The sequence below is a fragment of the Notechis scutatus genome, chromosome 2, assembly GCF_049901735.1.
Source record: "Notechis scutatus isolate UNSWTSFEM ecotype Mainland chromosome 2, rNotScu1.2, whole genome shotgun sequence".
Lineage (NCBI taxonomy): Eukaryota > Metazoa > Chordata > Lepidosauria > Squamata > Elapidae > Notechis > Notechis scutatus.
The window spans coordinates 17,933,327-17,953,733 of NC_142010.1; the positions used below are offsets into that span (position 1 = coordinate 17,933,327).

Below are 20,407 nucleotides of genomic sequence, written 5' to 3' on the forward strand. Positions count from 1 at the left end.
GATTTGTTCAAGTTGTAAAGGAGATTCATTGAAAAACAAACAGGAAGTTTGTTCCACAGAACTTCTGGGGAAAATGAAAGAAGCTATCAGACAGGCAACTGTAGAGGAAACAAATTGGCGTGCAATTCAAGATGTGTGCATGATACATAAAGAAGACTTAAGTCTTTTCTGTTTGGAGGATCAAATTCCCCTTTGTTCACTCTGCAGAAAATCCTGGGATCATGCGGGGCACACTGTCATTTCCAGGAATCAACCAGAAAATCAGGTAAGCCAATGTAATCCTCCAAAACACTGTATTAAGACGATAGGGAGCCAGCCCCTAAAACTCCTGGGATAAAATCTTCCCTCTTGAAACCTTTTGCCGATTAATTAAAAAAAACCATCATCTGCACCAGCCTCCAGTCAGTCTCCAAGGGCAGCTCCTGACATTCATTAGAGTAATCTAGCCATGAATCAGTTCACTTTCACTTGTTTTGTGTATTATTTGTCATAACAAATTGACTCTGATTAAACATATTGGCTTCAGCAAAAATACGACATGCACCCATCGTGATAATTGTGATTTGTTTTTCTCCCCCACTGGTATATATCACCCTCACCTCAGACTGAAAAATATGAAACATGGATATTAAATTGTCAAAAGATCAAATGAAGTATCATCCAGGCCACAGTAACTGCAGAAATATTTGACTTAAAATTAGCCTGGGGGATAAGGGAGTTTTAATTTTTTTGTGTTTGCACTGAAGTTCTTCTTCCCCTCAAATATCACTATAATACAACACAACACAATAATACAATACAATACATAAAATCAATGTAACAACATAATATATAATATGGTACAGTATCATATCATGCTGTATCCAAAGACCAGGATTCAAAAAGCTAAATTATTATATATTTTATTTTTCATTTCTAGCCAACCTTTATTAATTTTATAAGTAACTCAAGGCGGTGAACATACCTACTATTTCTTCTATTTTCTCCACAACAACACCTCTGTGAAGAGGGTTGGGCTGAGAGAAAAATGAGTGGTTTAAACTCACCCAACTGGTTTTTCATGCTTAAAGTAGGACTTGCCCTGATGCCTTAGCCACTAGACCAAAGTGGCTGATACATCTATTAATATGGTGAAAACCATCTCTTATTGGACTTGTTGCATAGGTAAAATTCAAGGCATCCCATAATACTTTACCTCCTTCTTTTTTTGTCTAGGCTACTGGAAATGTCTTGAATGGGTAAGTGTTTTCCTGCTGAAGCACCAATATATTTGTTTGACTTGTGTGCTACCCATCTCGCTTCACGCTTTGACACTTTCAAATCTAGACCTGCGGCAATTGGATGTATCTCACTGATTCCATGATCCAATGGCAGCTCCTAGAAGATCTTAGCTCATCCCAGGTCCAGCAAAACCAGCCTGCCCCATATATGGTGTCACTTTCCATCTCTAGAGCTAAGAGTTCCCAGCCTGGGACATTTCTTGGCCAACTGCTTCTGACCTGGGAAGCCAGACAGAGTCAGATCTGCTTGGTACCCGGATGAGAAGTCTTAATTAATTTGGGGAGTTGATGGGGGGGGGGGGAAACGTTCTTAGGATGAAGAGTGGTAATCAATTCACTTCTGTGTTGTTACCAAGGAAACAGTATGAATTGGATGTCTGAAAGTCTGTAGGGATTCTCATCCAGGACATCCAGTTCATGGTTGTCCCAAAGGTGCTTTTTCAAGAGGCAACTGGACTTACTTGTCTTTTTCCTTTTGAAGACGTTTTGCTTCTCATCCAAGAAGCTTCTTCAGCTCTGACAGGACAGTGGGGAATGGAAGGATTTATATTCTTCCAGCTATGCTGGCTGGAGAATTCTGGGAGTTGAAGTCCACAAGTCTTAAAGTTGCAGTTTGGTGACGTCTACTCTAAAAGGATGCAAATGTCCAGCTGTCTGAAAGGAGTATAAATCCTTCCACTCCCCACTATCCTATCGGAACCGAAGAAGCTTCTTGGATGAGAAGCAAAATGTCTTCAAAAGGAAAAAAAAAACAAGTCCGTTTGCCTCCTGAAAAAGCATCTTTGGGACACTGAAGTCTGAATAATTAGGACCTAAACTCAACCAAGAAAGCCATTTTGATACTTTAAAATTTTTTTTATTGATGCTACTGTATTAATATAGAGATTATTTACTTGTAGCACCTGATTGCCATGTTATTGACAAGCTATTTTAGATAATACAGGTAGTCTCGTCTTATGACCACTATTGAACCCAACTTCTGTTTCTAAGTGACACATTTGTTAAGTGAGCTTTGCCCCCATTTTACAATTTTTCTTGCCACCGTTGTTCAGCAAATCACTGCAGTTGAAAAGTTAGTAACCTGGTTGTTAAGTGAATCTGGCTTCCCCATTGATTTCGCTTGTCAGAAGGTTGCAAAAGGGGATCGTATGACCTTGGGACACAGCAACAGTCACAAGTGTGAACCAGTTGCCAAGCGGCTGAATTCGACAATTGGGGATGCTACAAAGGTCGTAAGTGTGTAAAATGGTCGTAAGTCATTTTTTTCAGTACTGTCGTAAGTTTCAATGGCCACTAAGTAAACTGTGGTAAGTCAAGGATTACCTGTGTTTCTACTGCTACCTTTTGTGAATAGTTTAGTTGAAGAATCACATTATATTCCAGTTTACAGTATGGTAGGAAAAGGCAAATGTTTTGATCTTCTTCAATTGCATATCCTTTATATCGTGAATTTCCTCTCTCCTTAGGGGGAAAGAGAGTTTTCCAAAATCCCAGCCAACCATTGTAGAATTTTCAAACATAAACCCAGCAGACTTCATAGAAAAAGGTAAGGGTGAAAAATGTTGTAAGTCACTTTTTGGGGTGCCACTGTAATTTTGAACGGCCACTAAACAAAGAGTCGTAAATCGAGGACTAGCTGTGTGTAATGACTATGTCAGGTGAGGCTCCATTCAAAATCCAAGGAAGAAAACCTTAGACTCCATTGTTTATAGAGAAAAGGCCTTTTACTGAAAATTGAAGTGGTAGCATCAGAAGAATACAAGATCTGAGGCAATAGGTGCGAAAATCACATACAGAAAATTATCCCATGTTCCCACCCGCAAGAGTTCAAACTGACCATCCAATCTGAGGTGTGTATAATGTCATGTGAGGCATCTTCAGGTGGTGTCTCACACATCTGGTGTTCCAAGACGGTTGACCTTGGCTTAGGCAGATAAGGGGCTCCATCTGCTCAGTAAGCAAGTAGGAATAGTCAAGAAAACATCCCAATTTTTACATTTCACCAACTTAAAATCTCCAGCATCCTTCCCCCCTCCCCATGAAGCCCAATTATTCTTCCCTCCCCCGGTTTCTATGGCAGCCGGAAAGACAAGCAGAAGAAGGATTCTTGGAGACTGACAGACTGTTTGCTTGACTGGCCCGCTAAAGAAATAGAAGGAAGCCCAGATCAAATCTTGTAATGAGACAGGAAACTGGATGATTTCACATTCAAAAAACGATTTTTCACACAAGATTTCTGATTCTCAGGGTTTCAAAGGGCCCTAGTTTTTTGTTTTTTTTAAATAGGACTAATAACAATAGCCCTTAGACTTATATACCACTTCACAGGGCTTTACAGCCCTCTCTAAGCTGTTTACAGAGTCAGCCTATTGCCCCCAACAATTTTGGGTTCACAAAAGAAATGTCCAAAGTGAGTCCCTGTCTCTACTTCCTTCAAAAAGTGTCTTTGCCAGGCTTGCTTTGTCCACTTCCTCAACATTTAGGTTCAATTGGACTTAGTTCCAGATACTTAGTTCCAGATCCATATAGGTAGTCTTCGATTTATGACCACAATTAAGCCCAACATTTCTATTGCTAAGGGAGACAGTTGTGAAGTGAGTTTTTCCCCATTTCCCCCCCCCCCCGCTTCCTTGCTACCGTTAAGTGAATAACTGCGGTTGTCAAGTTAGCAACACGGTTATTAAGTGAATCTGGCTTCTCCATTGCCTTTGCTTGTCTGAAGGTCGCAAAAGGGGAACACATGACACACACACACACACGGAATACTTCAACCATCATAAACATGAGTCCGTTGTCAAGCATCCGAATTTTGATCATGTGACTATGGCGATGCCGCAATGGTCATAAGTGTGAAAAACAGTCAGAAATCACTTTTTCAGTGCTGTTATAACTTCAAATGGTCACTAAATGAATTGTCGTGAGTTGAGGACTGTCTGCAAGTAGGATTTTCCTATCTCCCAATTAATCTCTCCCTGCTTACCTATGGCGCTGCGATGGAATTTGCAAGAGTCAAGAGCAGGGGTGTCAAACTTCTGGCCTGCGAAGTGGTTGGATCTGGTCCAGGGGCAGGGGTGGGGTTCAAAAATCCCAGCAACCGATTCGCTGCCCAGTTGCTGTGGAGGCGTGGCCATGGTGGGCGTGGCCTCCTGGAACTTCCAGGAGGGCTGATTTTCCCCCTCCCAGAGCCTCCGCACAGACCCTGCACTGACCTGCTTCAAAAATGGGCCACATGGAGATGCCTGGGAGGGGAGGGGTGGGCAGGGCCAGCTGGTTGGTTCAAATACCGGTTCGGGGAACCAGGTGCAAATTTAACATCCGGTTTGCCCGAACCAGTCCGAACTGGTAGAATCCCACCTCTACCAAATGTTATATCTCACCTTTACAAAGGAGGTGAGAAGTCCAAACTCCAACTGAATACAAACAGGCAAGCAAATCCAGTAATTATAGAGTTAATTCCTTGAGCCGATAATGTTCTTGGCAGTCTCACACACACTGTCTGCCAAGTCCGACAAGAAAACAGGAATATAAATCACACAAGCTGTCACAACACAGAATACACCGAAGCTCCTCTGAATAAGTCACACGTTGTCCCGTACGAAGTTCCCAGAGCAAACACACCCACTTTTATTCCCTGTGGGGCGTGTCACTAATTCAGCTCACTCTCTCATTCGTCCATGCCTCCTGCGCTGCAGCCCACACTTTTGCCTGCGACGCTGCCTCGCATCAAGCCAGCATTCGTCTGCTTGATTCTCTGTCAAAGGCTGCTCCAATATGCCCTCCTCCTTCTCCCTCTCAGTTATCTGCCGACACCTGAGGCACAATCAGGGAGGAAGGCATTGCCGAAGAGGAAGGTCCTGGGGAGGAAGGCATTCCCAATTCCTCCTCCTCCTCATCTTCCGAATCCTCTTCCTCTAAGAATGCAGGCTCAGGACTTGGAGCCACAACACCCACAGGGCCGTCCTATAAAATGTAAGGGGCAGGCCCATGTCTCTTTGGCCCAGTCTATCCAATGCAAAGAGGAAACATCGGCCCAGCGAGGCTTCAGCCTGGTCTACCCAGTGCAAAGAGGAAACATGCCAGCAGTTTGGGGAGAATGCCCACCCAGTTGGCCATGCCCAGCTGCTCCCCAAAGGTCAACCACAGCCCTGATGCGGCCCTCAATGAAATTGAGTTTGATACCCCTGGTCAAAAGGAAAGAAGTTTGCTGTTGCCTCAGGAAAAGTAGGTATCTAACTGTGGTTTATTTTTCCAAGGAGGCGCAACTGATGGGAATGAAGATGACAACAAGGGTAATAAGCATGCAGCTATTGAGCAGTGTGTGGACTTCATCTCGGAAGAAAAGAAGGAAGCAGGTATAAGGCACTTGACATTATGGGATATTCCTCTGAATTGCAGGGAGACAATTTCTCTGTTTGGATCCCAGAAGCTTCTAGACTGCTGAAATAATCAGCCAAGAGGCAAGATGGTCCTGAACTAAGAGTTTTTCTTCTGAATACATGCTTAGACAATCTGTGTGTTCCCAGAATGATTGATGGAGCAACTGCTGATGGATTTAATGACTCCACTGAGCACCAAATTCCACACTTTCTGAGCTGGAGTTCTCCATGGTTCCAGAGCTCTCCAAGGTGCTAGAGTTCTACCTCAAAAAGTTGAAGATGTGTGGACTTCAACTCCCAGAATTCCCCAGCCAGCTATCCTGGCTGGGGAATTCTGGGAGTTGAAGTCCACATATCTTGAAGCTACTGAGATCGAGAAACGTTATACTCCAGGGGCCCCCCACCCTTTTGGGCACCAAGGACTAGTTCTGTGGTTTTTCCGCGGACTGAAGGGAGTGTGGTTTTGTATGTTGCCTGTATCCCATGTATGGGGCTTCACTTGTTTGCATGGCCTGGTTTCTGGCATGTCATGGTCCGGTGCTGGGATCCTTGTGGTACTCTATTTGCCCTTATTGTATATATTCTAGTTCCACGTGGTCACACCTGGGTGCTCACAGATGCTCTTTTTTATACCTAATATATTCTTCCTTGTTTGCTTGTCATCCAATAAACTTGTATAGCTTGAAAGGATCTCCAGGAACTAATCTAGGCCAAATCAGAAGTAGAAACAGGTGTGGCACTGCGTCCTTTCAGCGACTTCGCACTCATTTGCACACTCTGATTCAGATGATTCTGAGGATACAGTTAAACCCCCAAGTGGCCTCAGTGACTCTCAGAGAACTAAGAGCCAGAGGACTGACTGCAAAGAATATAAATCCTTCCATTTCCCACCAGTCAGTTAGAACTGAAGAAGCTTCTGGGATGGGAAGTGAAATGTTTTCAAACAAACAAACAAACCCCCTCCCCCCCGCCAAGAAAGTCCAGTTGCTTTTTAGCAAAAGCATCTTTGGGGCAACCATGACCTGGAGGATTGCGAATCTCCAAAGACGCATAATACTGTATTTTACGAGCACAGCATGTGTCACATCAAGCGGTGCAGTGGGCTAGAGAAGGAGCTCTTGCCTCACAATCAGGGAGCTGTGTGTTCGATCTTAGGTAGAGGCAGATGTTTCTCTCTCTGGGCACAATGAGAATAGATCTGCTGAACAAAGCTCCACACTGGCGACAGGAAAGGCCTCCGGCCATTAAACACTCAGCTCCATTCAGTTGCCCAGATTCCACCCCGCAAAGGATTATGGGGTCGTTAAAAGAAGATGATGATGACGACAGGGTGCGTCATATCACTCAGGTGACTGAGGCACCTTTTACAAGCAGGTTCCCCATTGCCTTCCAGATGATGCTCACCATTACCTCCGGGCAGCCACAGATAGCCGGGCCCTGGCGAGACACGTTGAGAGACTTCCTTTAGCCCCCTCTGGAGCACAGCAAGCTCCCCCGTAATTCAGAAGCTTCTGTTTACTTATCTGCCTCTTTGAAGTTATAGTTTGTGGTCTGGACCTCAAGGACGAGCTACTGAAATAATTAGAGATACCATTCCAAAGCTCATCTTGAAGAACGTAGTTATGAAACCAACTCAGCTTGGATTAATCAAGCGGGGGACACAAATGTTTGAGCTGCTGAGAACTGTTTATTCAACAGGATGTTAAGTACAGTTGAGAGAAAGGGAGGGGGAGGAAGAAAAAAACTGGCACCCCTTTCTGATCACACCTATGTTTAATTGCAATCATGGGTGCTTTGAGAGGCCATGAAACTGGGTGTTATCCGTTGCCAAGATAATACAGGATCCAATGAACTATTTCTAAGCTTTGTGGGAAATGCAATAAAAATAAATTATAATGACATATGATCTTTTCCTTTATAGGCACCCAACCCAACGTAAGGGTCAAAAACTCAATTACCTGGATTATCCTCATACTATTTGTCATTCAGATTGCGGGCTTGGTAACCACCATCTTCGTTTTTACAAGTGAGTGACCCACTCGCGTTCCCTATCGATCGATCCAAGTTTCATCCTTTTTTAGAATAGCTTACTACAGCTGGTCCTCAGCTTACAGCCATTCATTTAGCGATTGTAAGTCGAGGACCTTTGAGACAGAAAATATCCCAGTCCTGGATCACCCACCTTAACAAAAGGACTCGGGATCAGTGTGAGGAGGAGAAGGCCCGGCGTTCAAGGCAGCCATGTCTTCGGTTCAGGCCCTACGGCAGCGATGAGGAAACTTTTTGTTAGGGCGTGCCGAAAGCGTGCGTGCGCCCGCACTCACAATGCAATGCGACCTGCCCCCTGCCCTGCGCATGCACAAGCAACACCCCTGCCCCATCCCCTTACCTGCACTGTGCATGTATGCGCCTCCCAGCTGATTTTCGGCCCATTTGAGGCCGTTTTCACCTTCCCGGAGGCTCCAAAGAAGCCTCTGCGGCCTCAGAAGGCTGCAAAATGGGCCTGTGCGCATACGCGGTGCAGGTAAGTTTGGCTGGGGTTCGCGTGCCCGCACAAATGGCTCTGTGGCACACGTGCCACAGGTTCGCCATCACGGCCCTATGGATTCTACGGGGGCACTGGAAAAAGTGGCTTATGATCGTTTTTCACACTTACGACTATTGCAGCATTCCCCATGGTAATTTTTGTGATTAAAATCCAGATACTTGGCGATTGACTCATATTTATGGCAACTGCTGCATCTCGGAGTCATGCAAATCCCCTTTTGTAACCGTCTAACAACGGGGAAGCCAGATTCACTTACTAAACATATTACTAACTTAACAACTGCAGTGACTCAGTTAACAACTGTGGCGGGAAAGGTCATAAAATGGGGCAAAACTCACCTAACAACTGTCTGGTTTAACAATGGAAATTTGGGGTTCAATTGTGGTCCTAATTGAGGATTATCTGTAATATTGTATGCACCATCAATGTTACTAACCCCCCAACTGCGGTGATTCACTTAGAAACTGTTGTGAGAAAGGTTGTAAAACGGGGCAAATCTCACTTAATTGTCTCACTTAAGCGACAGAAATTTTGGTCTCCGTTAGGTCGAGGACTCCCTGTATCTTATGTAATTGATTGCAGTTTTGCTTCCCAAAATGTTTAGAATAACTTCCCACATAACAGGCATGGTGGTTTACTTTGCAATATACACATTGGAGAGGTTAATTTATGAAAATGTTGGTTATTCCTTTGCTTCTCTTTCTTACTCCGGAGAACATCCCTCATAATCAGTGGTGGGGTTCAAAATATTTTACTACCGGTTCTGTGGGCATGGCTTGGTGGGCGTGGTGTGGCTTGGTGGCCGTGGCAGGGGAAGAATACTGTAAAATCCCCATTCCCTCCCCAGCCCACTAACCTGCTTTCCAGATCCGTTCTCCTGTGCAGGGCAACAAAGACCCAGCCGATCAGCTGGGACTCGGGAGGCAGAAAATAGATGTGAGCAGGGCCAGTCAGAGGTGGCATTTGCTGGTTCTCCAAACTACTCAAAATTTACGCTACTGGTTCTCCAGAACCGGTCAGAACCTGCTGAATAGCAACTCTGGCTCATAATGCAAGCAGACAGTGGCTTAGTGCAGGGGACTGTTCATTGCTTTTCCTGCATTGTCATTCGGTGGAAATCTCACCCAGAAAGCCCAACAGACCATGGTTGGAATGCAAGCAACCATTTTATTTTGGAATCTGTCAATTTTGCACAGAGTTTGGAGAATATCAAAGTGAGGCAAATCCTCGTTTAAATAAATATTTTTGTAACTGGGAGGGAACGAATGTGAGATGACTTGAATGATTCTGGTCCAGGAAGATTGCTGGACTCCAGCAGCTGTTTATCTGGCCTCCCTCCTTATCAGACATCTGTGTCAAACTAAGGTTCATGAAAGGGAGGCTAAGACGCTGTCTGTCTCCAAATAAAACTGCCCAGAATTACACTACTTAAGGAGGAAGTCTTAAAATCCACTTGAATCACAAATGAAAATTTGCAGCAACTGATTTTTATTATTTTTTATTTTTGTAAAATCGAGCCCCAAATACTCACTTTTCATTACTCTTCCTAGCTTCCCAGGATCTTAACTTGACACAATAATTTATTTATTTATTTAATAATTTATTTATTTAGTTGATAGAAGAAGTTATTTCTCTTTTTGCTCTGACGGTGTATACTTTTTTTCCCACCCTGTAATGAGATCATTTGTGGGGAAGGATAGCTGCACGCTTCCAAAATATACGGCGACGTTAAGTGTTCAAATACAGGTAGTCCTTGACTTACAACAGTTCACTTAGTGACCGTCCAAAGTTACAATGGCACTGAAAAAAGTGACTCATGACTGTTTGCCATAGTTGCAACCTCTGTAGCATTCCCATAAAATTCAGATGCTTGGCAAACTGGTTCATACTTACGACGGTCGGATCCCCTTTTGGGACCTTCTGACAAGCAAGGTCAATGGGGAAGCCAGATTCACTTACTAACTGATCAACCGCAGTGATTCACGTAACAACGGTGGCGAGAAAGGTCGTAACATGGGGCAAAATTCACTCGACAAATGTTTCCCTTCAACATAAATGTTGCCCTTCAACATAAATTTTGGGCTCAACTGTGGTCGTAAGTCGGAAGAGAACTACCTGCAAAAATATTTCCTTAATTCTGTAATAATAACAACAATGTGGCAAAAGGAAGCAAATATATAGTACCAATATTGCGTGGAAGCCAGAAGTGGCATTCAGCAGGTTCTGACCGGTTCTGGAGAACCGGTAGCGGAAATTTTGAGTAGTTTGGAGAACCGGCAAATGCCACCTCTGACTGGCTCTGCCCCCATCTATTCTCTGCCTCCCGAGTCCCAGCTGATCGGCTGGGTCTTCTTTTGTTGCCCTGCACAGGAGAACGGAGCTGCAAAGCAGGTTAGTGGGGTGGGGAGGAAATGGGGATTTTGCTGCCACGCCCATCAAGCCACACCCACAGACCAGTAGTAAAAAAAAAATTGAATCCCACCACTGGTGGAAACCCAAACAAATATCATCAGCACTGACAACATCTCCGCAGCTTTACTTGGAACAGTGACAGAATATCTGAAATATATCTTCAGATGCCTTCAAACCACATCTGCCTATCTGCCTATATCCTTGGGAAGGACTCAATAGGCATCATATCCAGTCTAAACATCTGGCTGACCTTGCAATGAGCTATGATAATAATCTATTTCCCCCTCTTCGTTCTTACTGCTCAGTGGTTGTCCTTGCTTACAACCAAATGTAAATCAAACCCTATGTTAGGTCTGTTCAACCAATTGCAGTTTTTTGTTTTTTTAAAAAAAAACCCTTCATTTAGTACAAGGGTCTTCAAACTTGGCAGCTTTAAGACTTGTGGACTTCAACTCCGAGAATTCCTGAGCTAACATGACTGGAGGAGGAATTCTGGGAGTTGAAGTCCACAAGTCTTAAAGCTGTCAAGTTTGAAGACCTCTGGTTTAGTGTAATGGGTGGTCAGCCTGACAACCGATGGAACTATGTGACTTACGACCACAATTGAGCCCAAAATTTCTGTTGTTAAGTAAGACATTTGTTAAGTGAGCTTTGCCCCATTTTACAGCCTTTCTTGCCACCATTGTTAAGTGAATCACTGAGGTTGTTAAGTGAGTAACACAGCTGTTAAGTGAATCTGGCTGCCCCCTTGACTTTGCTTATCAGAAGGTCCCAAAAGGGGATCGCATGGGACACAGCAACCGTCATAAGTACGACCTCGTTGCCAAGCATCTGAATTTTGATCACATGGCCATGGGGAGGCTGCAAAGGGTTGTAAGTGTGAGAAATGGTCATAAGTCACTTTTTTCAGTGCCGCTCTAACTTTGAGCAGTTGCTAAATGAACTGTTGTAAGTTGAGAACTGCCTGTATTTTGCCGAGTAAGGCCAGGCAAGGAAACTTGTAGTCTCTCTCTGTTTGCAAACTATTAAAAATTCATTTAAAATGAATATAAAGATTTACAATGTAAAGATGTATATAGATGTATGTATGTATGTATGTATGTATGTATGTATGTATGTATGTATGTATGTATGGTATTCAGCTTTGTTCGGGTATTTTCCCACGTCATTATAGTTGTGCTTTTAAAGTTGTAGCAACGTTTCGGCAGAATCTCATCTGCCATCATCAGGCTTCTGTATTGTGTTCGTCTGTGAGTCAGGCTTTTACAGTGGTTTCAGTTTTAAATTTGGGGCTAGCCTACTGCTGTGCCAGAATGGTTTTTTCTTCATCCTGATTGGTTGGGAGTCTTGGTCTGTGTTTATTGGTCTTGGAGTTTGCTGTGTTCTGCTTGATTGGTGTTTCTAATATCTTCTGTCTGTTTTGTGGCTTTTTTTTGTCTTGATTGGCTGGCAACATTGTGTTCCTGTATTGGAGGCTTTTAGTGCAGCTTGGCTCCGAGTAAATGGATGGCTATCATTTATTAGGAAGCTAGGTTTCATCTGGGTGCCTGGTTGGGGTGTGTTTGAGCTGGAGGTATCAGGGGGGATCTGTTTGTGCCCAGGTGTTTGCCTGGCTTGTGGTGTGGAGATTTTTTTGTTTGTGAGTGCAGGCTTCCAAATAATTGGAATCTGGTGGAATCATCTCTTCTATTCATGCTTTCAGGTCTTTTTTCAATCTCTATGGCTTCTCTGATAATTCTGTGGCTAGGGTTTTAGTGCCATTGAAGTTGATGCTATGACTTGTGGCTTTCATGTGTTGGAAGTGAGGAAGTGTGTTCCAGCTTTTTTACTGCATTTTTGTGTTCATCCAGGCGGGTACTTATTCTTCTATTGGTCTGTCCAATGTATGTGGCCAGTATATATATACACACACATATATACCGTGTTTCTCATATAATAAGGCCGGGTCTTATTTTTTTTGAGCCCCCCAAAAATGGCTAGGCCGTCTTTTCAGGGGTGACTTAATTCCCCCCGCTTGCATCCTTGGGCGGGCAGGCAGCGACGGCTTGGATGTTCAGCTTGGCGTTGGTGGGGCACTTCATATCAGGAGACCTTCCGCCACCGTTGCTATCCCTTCTCCCCATGCTGCCGCGGCGTTTGGCGCAGCCACACGGCATTTGGTGCAGCCATGCGGGGCTGGCCAGGGCTCCTCCCTGCAACTGGAGCCTGGCGGAGACACTCAGCTTCAGGCGCTCCTGTCGCTGCCTTCCCGGGCATCGTTTGAAGGCAAAGCCCATTCTTTTAAAAACGACGCCCTACTACCAGTACGACAAAGCCTCCCCTGCCAGAGAGGGCAGCCCAACCCCACGTGGGGAGGCGAATATCCCGGGGCCATAGCGTAGGATAGGCCCACCCCGGGAGAAGCGCCCAGCCATCCCTGCCTGGCGCCGGGCAGAGCACGAAGAGCTTCACTTGGGGCGCACAGCGCAGCTGACAGGCGGGCCCTCCTGCTCGGTGATGGAGCTCTGGCCAAGGCAGCGAGTGCCTCCCTGCTGGGCCCTCCGGTCATCCCACCAGGGCCGCGCCGGAGCCGGGAGGGCTAGGCAGAGCCGGGAAAGCGAGCCGCGGGTGCGCGCCCGCCTGCCAAGTGAAAGAGCCGGGCCAACCCGAGCTTGGCTTCCTTCCCAAGTCCCTCCAGCCCGACCCCGAAGGGGCCACCGGGAGAGGCCACCCAAGGCAGTGATAGCACCCACCCATCCGTGGACAGGGAGGCAAGGCGACGGCCCACGCTGCGTCCTCCTCTCAGTTGAGCCCCGCTGAGTGAGCACATCTGCCCGATGCCCGTGCTGCTGCAGTGTTTGGAGCTGCCAGCACGTTTGGAGATGTGTGGGGACCGGGACCGGGCTGGGTGAGGGATGGAAAGGATGGGCAGCTTTGGGCTCTCTCCGCCGGACCCTCCAGCCAGGGAAGCAGCGCTGCTGTTGCCTTGCCTGCCCGTCTGTGGATGAGTGGGTGCTATCGCTGCCTCAGGCAGCCTCTCCTGGTGGCCCCTTCGGGGTCGGGCTGGAGGGACTTGGGAAGCCAAGCTCAGGTTGGCCCGGCTCATTCACTTGGCAGGCGGATGTGCACTCACGGCTCGCTTTCCCAGCTCTGCCCAGCGGAGGGCCTGGCGGGGAGGTGCTCGCTGCCTTGGCCAGATCTCCACCACCGGGCAGGAGGGCCTGCCTATCAGCTGCACTGGGCGCCCCAGGCGAAGCTCTTCGCGCTCTGCCCGGTGCCAGTGTGCAACAAAAGTACTTCCTAACGGCAAGCCCTCCCCCGCCATTCCCCCCCCCATTTCGCATGTTTTAATATGGGCCTTAATTTGGGGGGAGGGGCTTAATTTCATTTCATGCCTATAAAACATGCTGGGACTTCCTATTGGGGAGGCCGTATTGTTGGAGAAACACAGTATGTATGTATGTATGTATGTATGTATGTATGTATGTATGTATATATATATATATATATATATATATATATATATATATATATATATATATATATATATATATATATATATATATATTGTTATATTGTTTGATGACATTTTGCTATTATAATAATGTAAAGAGTATTGATATATGTCCAAAGATCACCATGTTCAAATGTTTTTAAATTTAATTTAATTTAATTTAAAAAAATGTTTAATAGTGAGGCAATAAAATGAAATGAAATTGCATGCAGGCCTTGATTTACAAGAGTTTGTTTAGTGACCGTTCAAAGTTAAAACAGCACTGGAAAAAGGGACTTATGACCATTTTTCACACTTACGACTATTGCAGCATTCCCCGTGGTCACGTGACCAAAATTCAGAGGCTTGGCAACTGACTCACATTTATGACGGTTGCAGTGTCCTGGGGCCATGTGATCCCCTTCTGCAAACTTCTGAGAAGCAAAGTCAATGGGAACCCAGATTCCCTTAACAACCGTTACCAACTCAATACCTGCAGTGATTCGCTTAACAACTGTGGCAAGAAAGGTCATAAAATGGGACAAAACTCACCTATCAATTGTCTCGCTTAGCAACAGAAATTTTGGGTTCATTTGTGGTTGTGAGTTGAGGATTACTTGCATGTGGCTCTTAAACTTCAGAGCTTTCAGAATTGTCCTTTTCTAATCATGTGTAGGGTTTGTATTTGTTTTAATTAAAAAACATTTACAAGTCATTCAACAGCCTCAAAATTTAATTAAATAAATACATATTCCAACTAGAATTTTACTGTGCTTTAATGCAGTTAAAGCATTAAGTTAATATTGAATACATTTAAATGTAATTACTAATTAAAGTAGTAAATGCTTTCTAGCTGCTATAGGCTAGATCAGGGATTATCAAACTTGACAGCTTTAAGACTTGTGGACTTCAACTCCCAGAATTCCTCCTCCAGTCATGTTAGTTCGGGAATTCTGGGAGTTGAAGTCCACAAGTCTTAAACTTGCCAAGTTTGAAGACCCTTGGGCTAGATGGAATGCTCACTGGTGGAAATGGTCTGAAGTGGGTGGGAAGACAAGCTAAATGACAGCTGAGACAGCAAATGGAGAATATCACTTCAACCAATCACAATGCATCCTTTGATGTCATAGGATAGGACATCTTTCTAACTTGTTGCATATTAATGGTTATCAGGGCAACATCAAAATCCATTAACACATACTTATTTTCAATTGCATTATCTTTCTCCAGATGTCTGGACCTTTTATAATTCCCAGGAAGATCCTATGTCTTGTAGCACCAATCATGATTAGGAATTATGCTCCAGCACATTTGAAGGATGATAAATCAGAATAAAATTGAACTCAACATCCTAGGGGAGAGGTGAGGGAGAGCATCAAAACAACAGCAGCTTTTTCTACCATCTCCTTTATGTCCCGTGTTTCTAAATCAGTGTTCCCCAAATTTAGCAACCTTGTTAAAGGCTTAGCAGCCAGGTATGGGACCAACTCCCAGAATTCTCCTCAGTGGCCATGTTGAATGTGGAATTCTGGGAGCTGAAGTTCCTACACCTACCGTAGAAATTCACTAAGTTGAGAAACATTCCTCTAAATCAGGGGTGGGGAACTATGGCCCTTTTATGTCTTGTGGACTTCAACTCCCAGAGTTCCTGAGCCAGCCATGCTGAGGAATTCTGGGAGTTGAGTTCCATGCTGGCTCAGGAATTTTGGGAGTTGAAGTCCACAAGTGATAAAGAGGCCATAGTTCCCCACCTCTGTTCCCAAATAGAGGGCTGAGAGGACAATAATCTATTAAATCATGTGAATTTGTATTTTCAGAAGCTAAACCTCAGTTGCCTTCTGCTGCTGCCACCGCTTCCTGTTGCCCAACGGGCTGGCACATGAACCAAGGGAACTGCTATCATGTTTTGGAAACCCAAGAGAGCTGGAATGCTAGTCAGAACCGTTGTCTCTCCCTTGGGGCCACCTTGGCTGTTTTTGGGGATCTAGAGAAACTGGTAAGAGAAGAATCTGTCAAAATTGATACCTGCAGTTTTGCTCAAGCAGGCCTTCCTAGTGGCTACTCTTTCGCCATTTTATGAAATAAGAACTTGCCATTATATCTCCAGGATGCTTGAGGGATTTAAATCTCTTTCCAGTGTTGAAAAGATGTGCCTTTATTCTCTGTACCCCAGAAGCAGATTGTGTAATTCAAGCAATCCGGATACTGGATTTTCTGCAGAAAATTCTATTATTCTGGATAAAACGTTGACAGGAATAGCCAAAAATACCCTATAGGCTCAAAATCCAGATGATTCTTGACAGACTTGAACACTGGACACTAACCAAAAGAAATTCAATACAGAAAAAAGTAAAGTCTTACACTTAGGCAAGAAAAAATATACATACATATAGATTGGGAGAAATTAGGCTAATAGCAGTAACTGTGACAGGTATCTTAGGGCCTTGGTGGACAGCCAGCTAAATATGAGCCAGCAGTGTGCAGCAGCAGCCAAAAAAGCTAATGCAATCCTAAATTGCATTAACAGAGGGATACAATCAAGATCAAGTGAGGTACTAATACCACTCTATAAAGCCTTAATAAGACTACACCTAGAGTATTGCATCCAATTTTGGTCACCACACTATAAAAATATGTTGAGACTCTAGAAAAAGTGCAGAGAAGAGCAACCAGGATGATTAGGGGACTGGAGACTAAAACATACAACGAACGGTTGCAGGAACTGGGCTTGGCTAGTCTAGTGAAGAGAAGGACCAGGGCAGACATGATACCGGTCTTCCAATATTTGAGGGGCTGCCACAGAGAGGAAGGGGCCAAGCTATCTTTCAAAGCACCTGAAGGCCAGACAAGGAATAATGGATGGAAACTGAACAAGGAGAGATTCAAGCTAGAAATAAGGATAAACTTTCTGACAGTGAGAACAATCAACCAATGGAACAGCTTTGCCTTTGGAACTTGTGGGATCTTCATCACTTGAGACTTTCAAGAAGAGATTGGATTGCCATTTGTCAGAAATGGTGTAAGGTCTTCTGCTTGGGTGGGGGGGGTTGGACTAGATGACCTACAAGGTCCCTTCCAACTTTGTTGTTCTGTTATGTGTACGTACGTGCATATGCATGAAGAGTGATGATGGAAGAGGCACTTATGTCCTTCTGCGGAGTGCAGAGCTCAATTTCCAAAATGTTCTGAAACGTATAGTATTTCTTCTTTTTCTTTTTTAATTAAAAAAACAAACAGATTGGCGCCATGAATGTCAAAGAGCCCTTTAACCACTGGATTGGCCTCCACAGAAGTTCTGAAGACAGATGGAAATGGCCAGATGGGACTCTATTTAAAAACATGTAAGTTCTTCCTACCATTGGATACTGAAAACCCATCGCCTCAATGAAGTCTCCAAAAAAATCATTACAATATAGCTCTTTAGGCAGATGTTTGCGGGTGAGGAAAGATCATGGTAACCAGCAAGCATAAACATGTGAGGTTAGATGTTATAAAAAGGGGTCCCCAGGCGGTCGCGTACCGGCCACGGACACTCCTACCGGGCGCTGGCTGCTGGCGCCGCCTTTTTTTGATGAAAAGCTTCTTCCGGTAGAAAGCCACCGGGCAGTCTAAAAAAAGGTGGCGCGGCTTGTGCAGAGTTCGAAGCACGTTCATCAAAAGATGGGGCGCCGCTCGGTGAGCTTCCGGTGAAAGCCATTTCTACCTGGAAGGGAGCTCACCAGCACTTTTTGATGAACAGTGGGGGGGGCCAGCTGATGGGCCGGGATGGGGCGAGCCGGTAGGGAAAGGGGGGGGGGTTGGGGATCACTATTTAGACCTGCCTCTGGTCTATCACAAAGAGCTCAGAGGTTCTGGACTGGAACGGCATATAAACTGGAGGGAGGGAGAAAATGAATAGTTTCCAAGGTACAAAAAGAAATTTTGATTGGTTCCAACTGTGTTTGCCTCATCCACCCACCCATCCATCCTTTCAAGAAGAGATTGAACTACCATTTGTCAGACATAGTGTAGGGTCTCCCGCTTCAACGGGGGGATTGGACTAGATGACCTACAAGGTCCCTTCCAACTCTGATTCTCTGTTAATCCATCCATTTATTCACTGACTCAATCTCTATGAAGGTTCTCCAATAGGCAACTGGATTTTCTTGGTTGTTGTTTTTTTGCCCCTTGAAAACATTTTGCTTCTCATCCAACAAGCTTTTTCAGTTCTGAAGAACTTTTTCTGAAGTCCAAAATTCAGACGCTTTTGGCAACAGACTCATGTTTATGATGCTTGCAGTATTCTGGACTCACAGGATCCACTTTTGCCACCTTCTTATAAGCAAAGTCAACGGGGAAACCAGATTCACTTAACAACTGCAGTGATTCCCTTAACAACGGTGGGAAGAAGGGTCGTAAAACAAGGCAAATTTACTTAAAGAAGTGCTTCGCTTAACAATGGGAACACTGGGGCCAATTCTCTACTCTGAGAATGCCAGCTCTTGTTAGTGCATTCTTCTCCCAGTGTGTCTCGGTGCCTCACAGTGGTGGGCTTCAAATAATTTAACAACCGTTCTCTGCCCGGTTGCTGGATGGGCATGGCCATGGTGGATGTGGCCTAGTCGGCCTCCTGCACCATTCTCGAGCAAAAACGGGCTGTAGAGGGCCTGTTTTCAACCTCCCTGTGCTCTGGAGGCTCTCTGGCGGCCAGAAATGGGCCCATTTTCGCCCTCCACAAGCCTCTGGGAGGCCCATTTTCCACTTCCCCAGGCTCCATGCGCCCCCTGCCCTTACCTGGGATCCAAAACGGGCCACGTGGCGACTCCTGGGAGTGGAGGGGCAGCGTAGGGTGGGGCCAGCCGGTCGTCGGAACTACAGGTTTGCCATACCGGATGTAAAATTAACACCCAGTTTGCCCGAACCGGTGCATACCACCTTCTGAAGTCTACCCCTGCCTCTCTGAAGCCCTTTGGATAAGAAATGCAACTTTAGGGAAACCCTTTTGCAAGAAAATTACAAATGCCAGGAACTTTCTCTATTGCTTTGCAGCTTCGAAGTGGAGGGAGACGGAGGCTGTGCTTACTTGAAGAACCGGGCAGCGAGCAGCGCCGATTGTGCCGTCTGGAAGAAAGGACTGTGCAGCCTGAAAGGGTTAATGAACCACAAACTCTGCAGGGCAACATGACCTCGAAAGAATTCCTCCTGGAGAAAGAAAAAGAGAGAGTTGGAGCCCTTCACTCTGTGTGTGTGTGGGTGTGCATGCAGCACGATAAATTTCTGTGGGTGGCCTTTTTCATCCGTGCAGGACATAAACGTTATTTTACACAGGATATAAAACTTCAAAAACTGGCTAGACTGGGAAAAAAACAAAGACAAGATCTTAACGCATTTTAAGGTTGGTTGCCCCCCACCCCAATACTTGCCATCCTAAATAGGTTTTTGGGGGAGAACAAACACCCCTTGAATTTAAGAGGATTTTACTCCCAGGTAAATTAGAAGTCTATTTTAAGATTATACTCATGCTGTGTGTTTTGGTACATTTGCTCTCTAGCTGGATTGAGAGTGCTCTGCTACCTCATTTTTTTTTTTTCTCTTTAGTTAAAAACGATGCAGATTTGGAGAAGAAATACCTTAGATACCTTAGAACTCTAGTCCATTTTGAGTAATTGTTTGGCCAGACTATGCTAAAACGGGTCAGGGTAGATGGTAATTCAGTGTATTGTAGGACACGCAGCTGTTAGTTTTGCATGTGGTATGAACTAGATTATCAAGCCCTAGTACTACTGTATGTTTGTATGGCATGTAATACATTGGGTGATCCCACCAAGAGGCTCAAAATCTTTATATCCACCAAAGCAATCCCTTAATTGTAAAATCTCATGGTCCTGATGCTTCAGGTTTGGAACCCAAACGTCAGAAGTAACGTCATGTTTCAGCAACAGAGAATTGTAAATCATCATGTAATCAACTCAAGCTTCTCCGTGCAGGGAGAAGATTTCTGCCCTTTTCCACAAAGGAGCATCCAACATAGAATAACAGAATTGGAAGGGACCTTGGAGGTCATCTAATCCAACCTCCTGCTCAGGCAGGAAACCCTATACCATTTCAGACAAATGTTTGCCCAGACTCTTTTTCAAACCTCCAGTGTTGGAGCATTCACAACTTCCAGTCCCCTAATCGTCTTTGTTGCTCGTCTCTGCACCCTTTTTAGAGCCTCAACCTCTTTTTTTACATCGGGGTGACTGAAACTTTCCATCCATTGCTTCTTGTTCTGAAGTTGTTCTATGTTCAGAACGTAGAAACCGAAACTCTTTATCCTTTCTGCCAACCCATTACTTCG

General features: G+C 44.9%; 1 protein-coding gene across 2 annotated transcripts; it reads left to right on the plus strand.

The window, feature by feature from the left end:
• The first annotated feature begins 3 nt into the window (after positions 1-3).
• On the plus strand, positions 4-19,885 carry LOC113423182 (C-type lectin domain family 2 member D-like). Of its 2 annotated transcripts, none has more exons than XM_026684467.2 (8): positions 4-265; positions 1,216-1,238; positions 2,747-2,826; positions 5,534-5,632; positions 7,578-7,682; positions 15,906-16,084; positions 17,326-17,429; positions 19,117-19,885. In XM_026684467.2, exons 1-8 carry the CDS (start codon positions 74-76, stop codon positions 19,250-19,252), a joined length of 918 nt encoding a protein of 305 aa, XP_026540252.2. In that variant the 5' UTR covers positions 4-73; the 3' UTR covers positions 19,253-19,885. The 2 variants fall into 2 exon arrangements, with proteins under 2 accessions (XP_026540252.2, XP_087810473.1); XM_087954347.1 differs by having other exon boundaries at positions 5,537-5,632.
• The last annotated feature ends 522 nt before the right edge of the window (positions 19,886-20,407 follow it).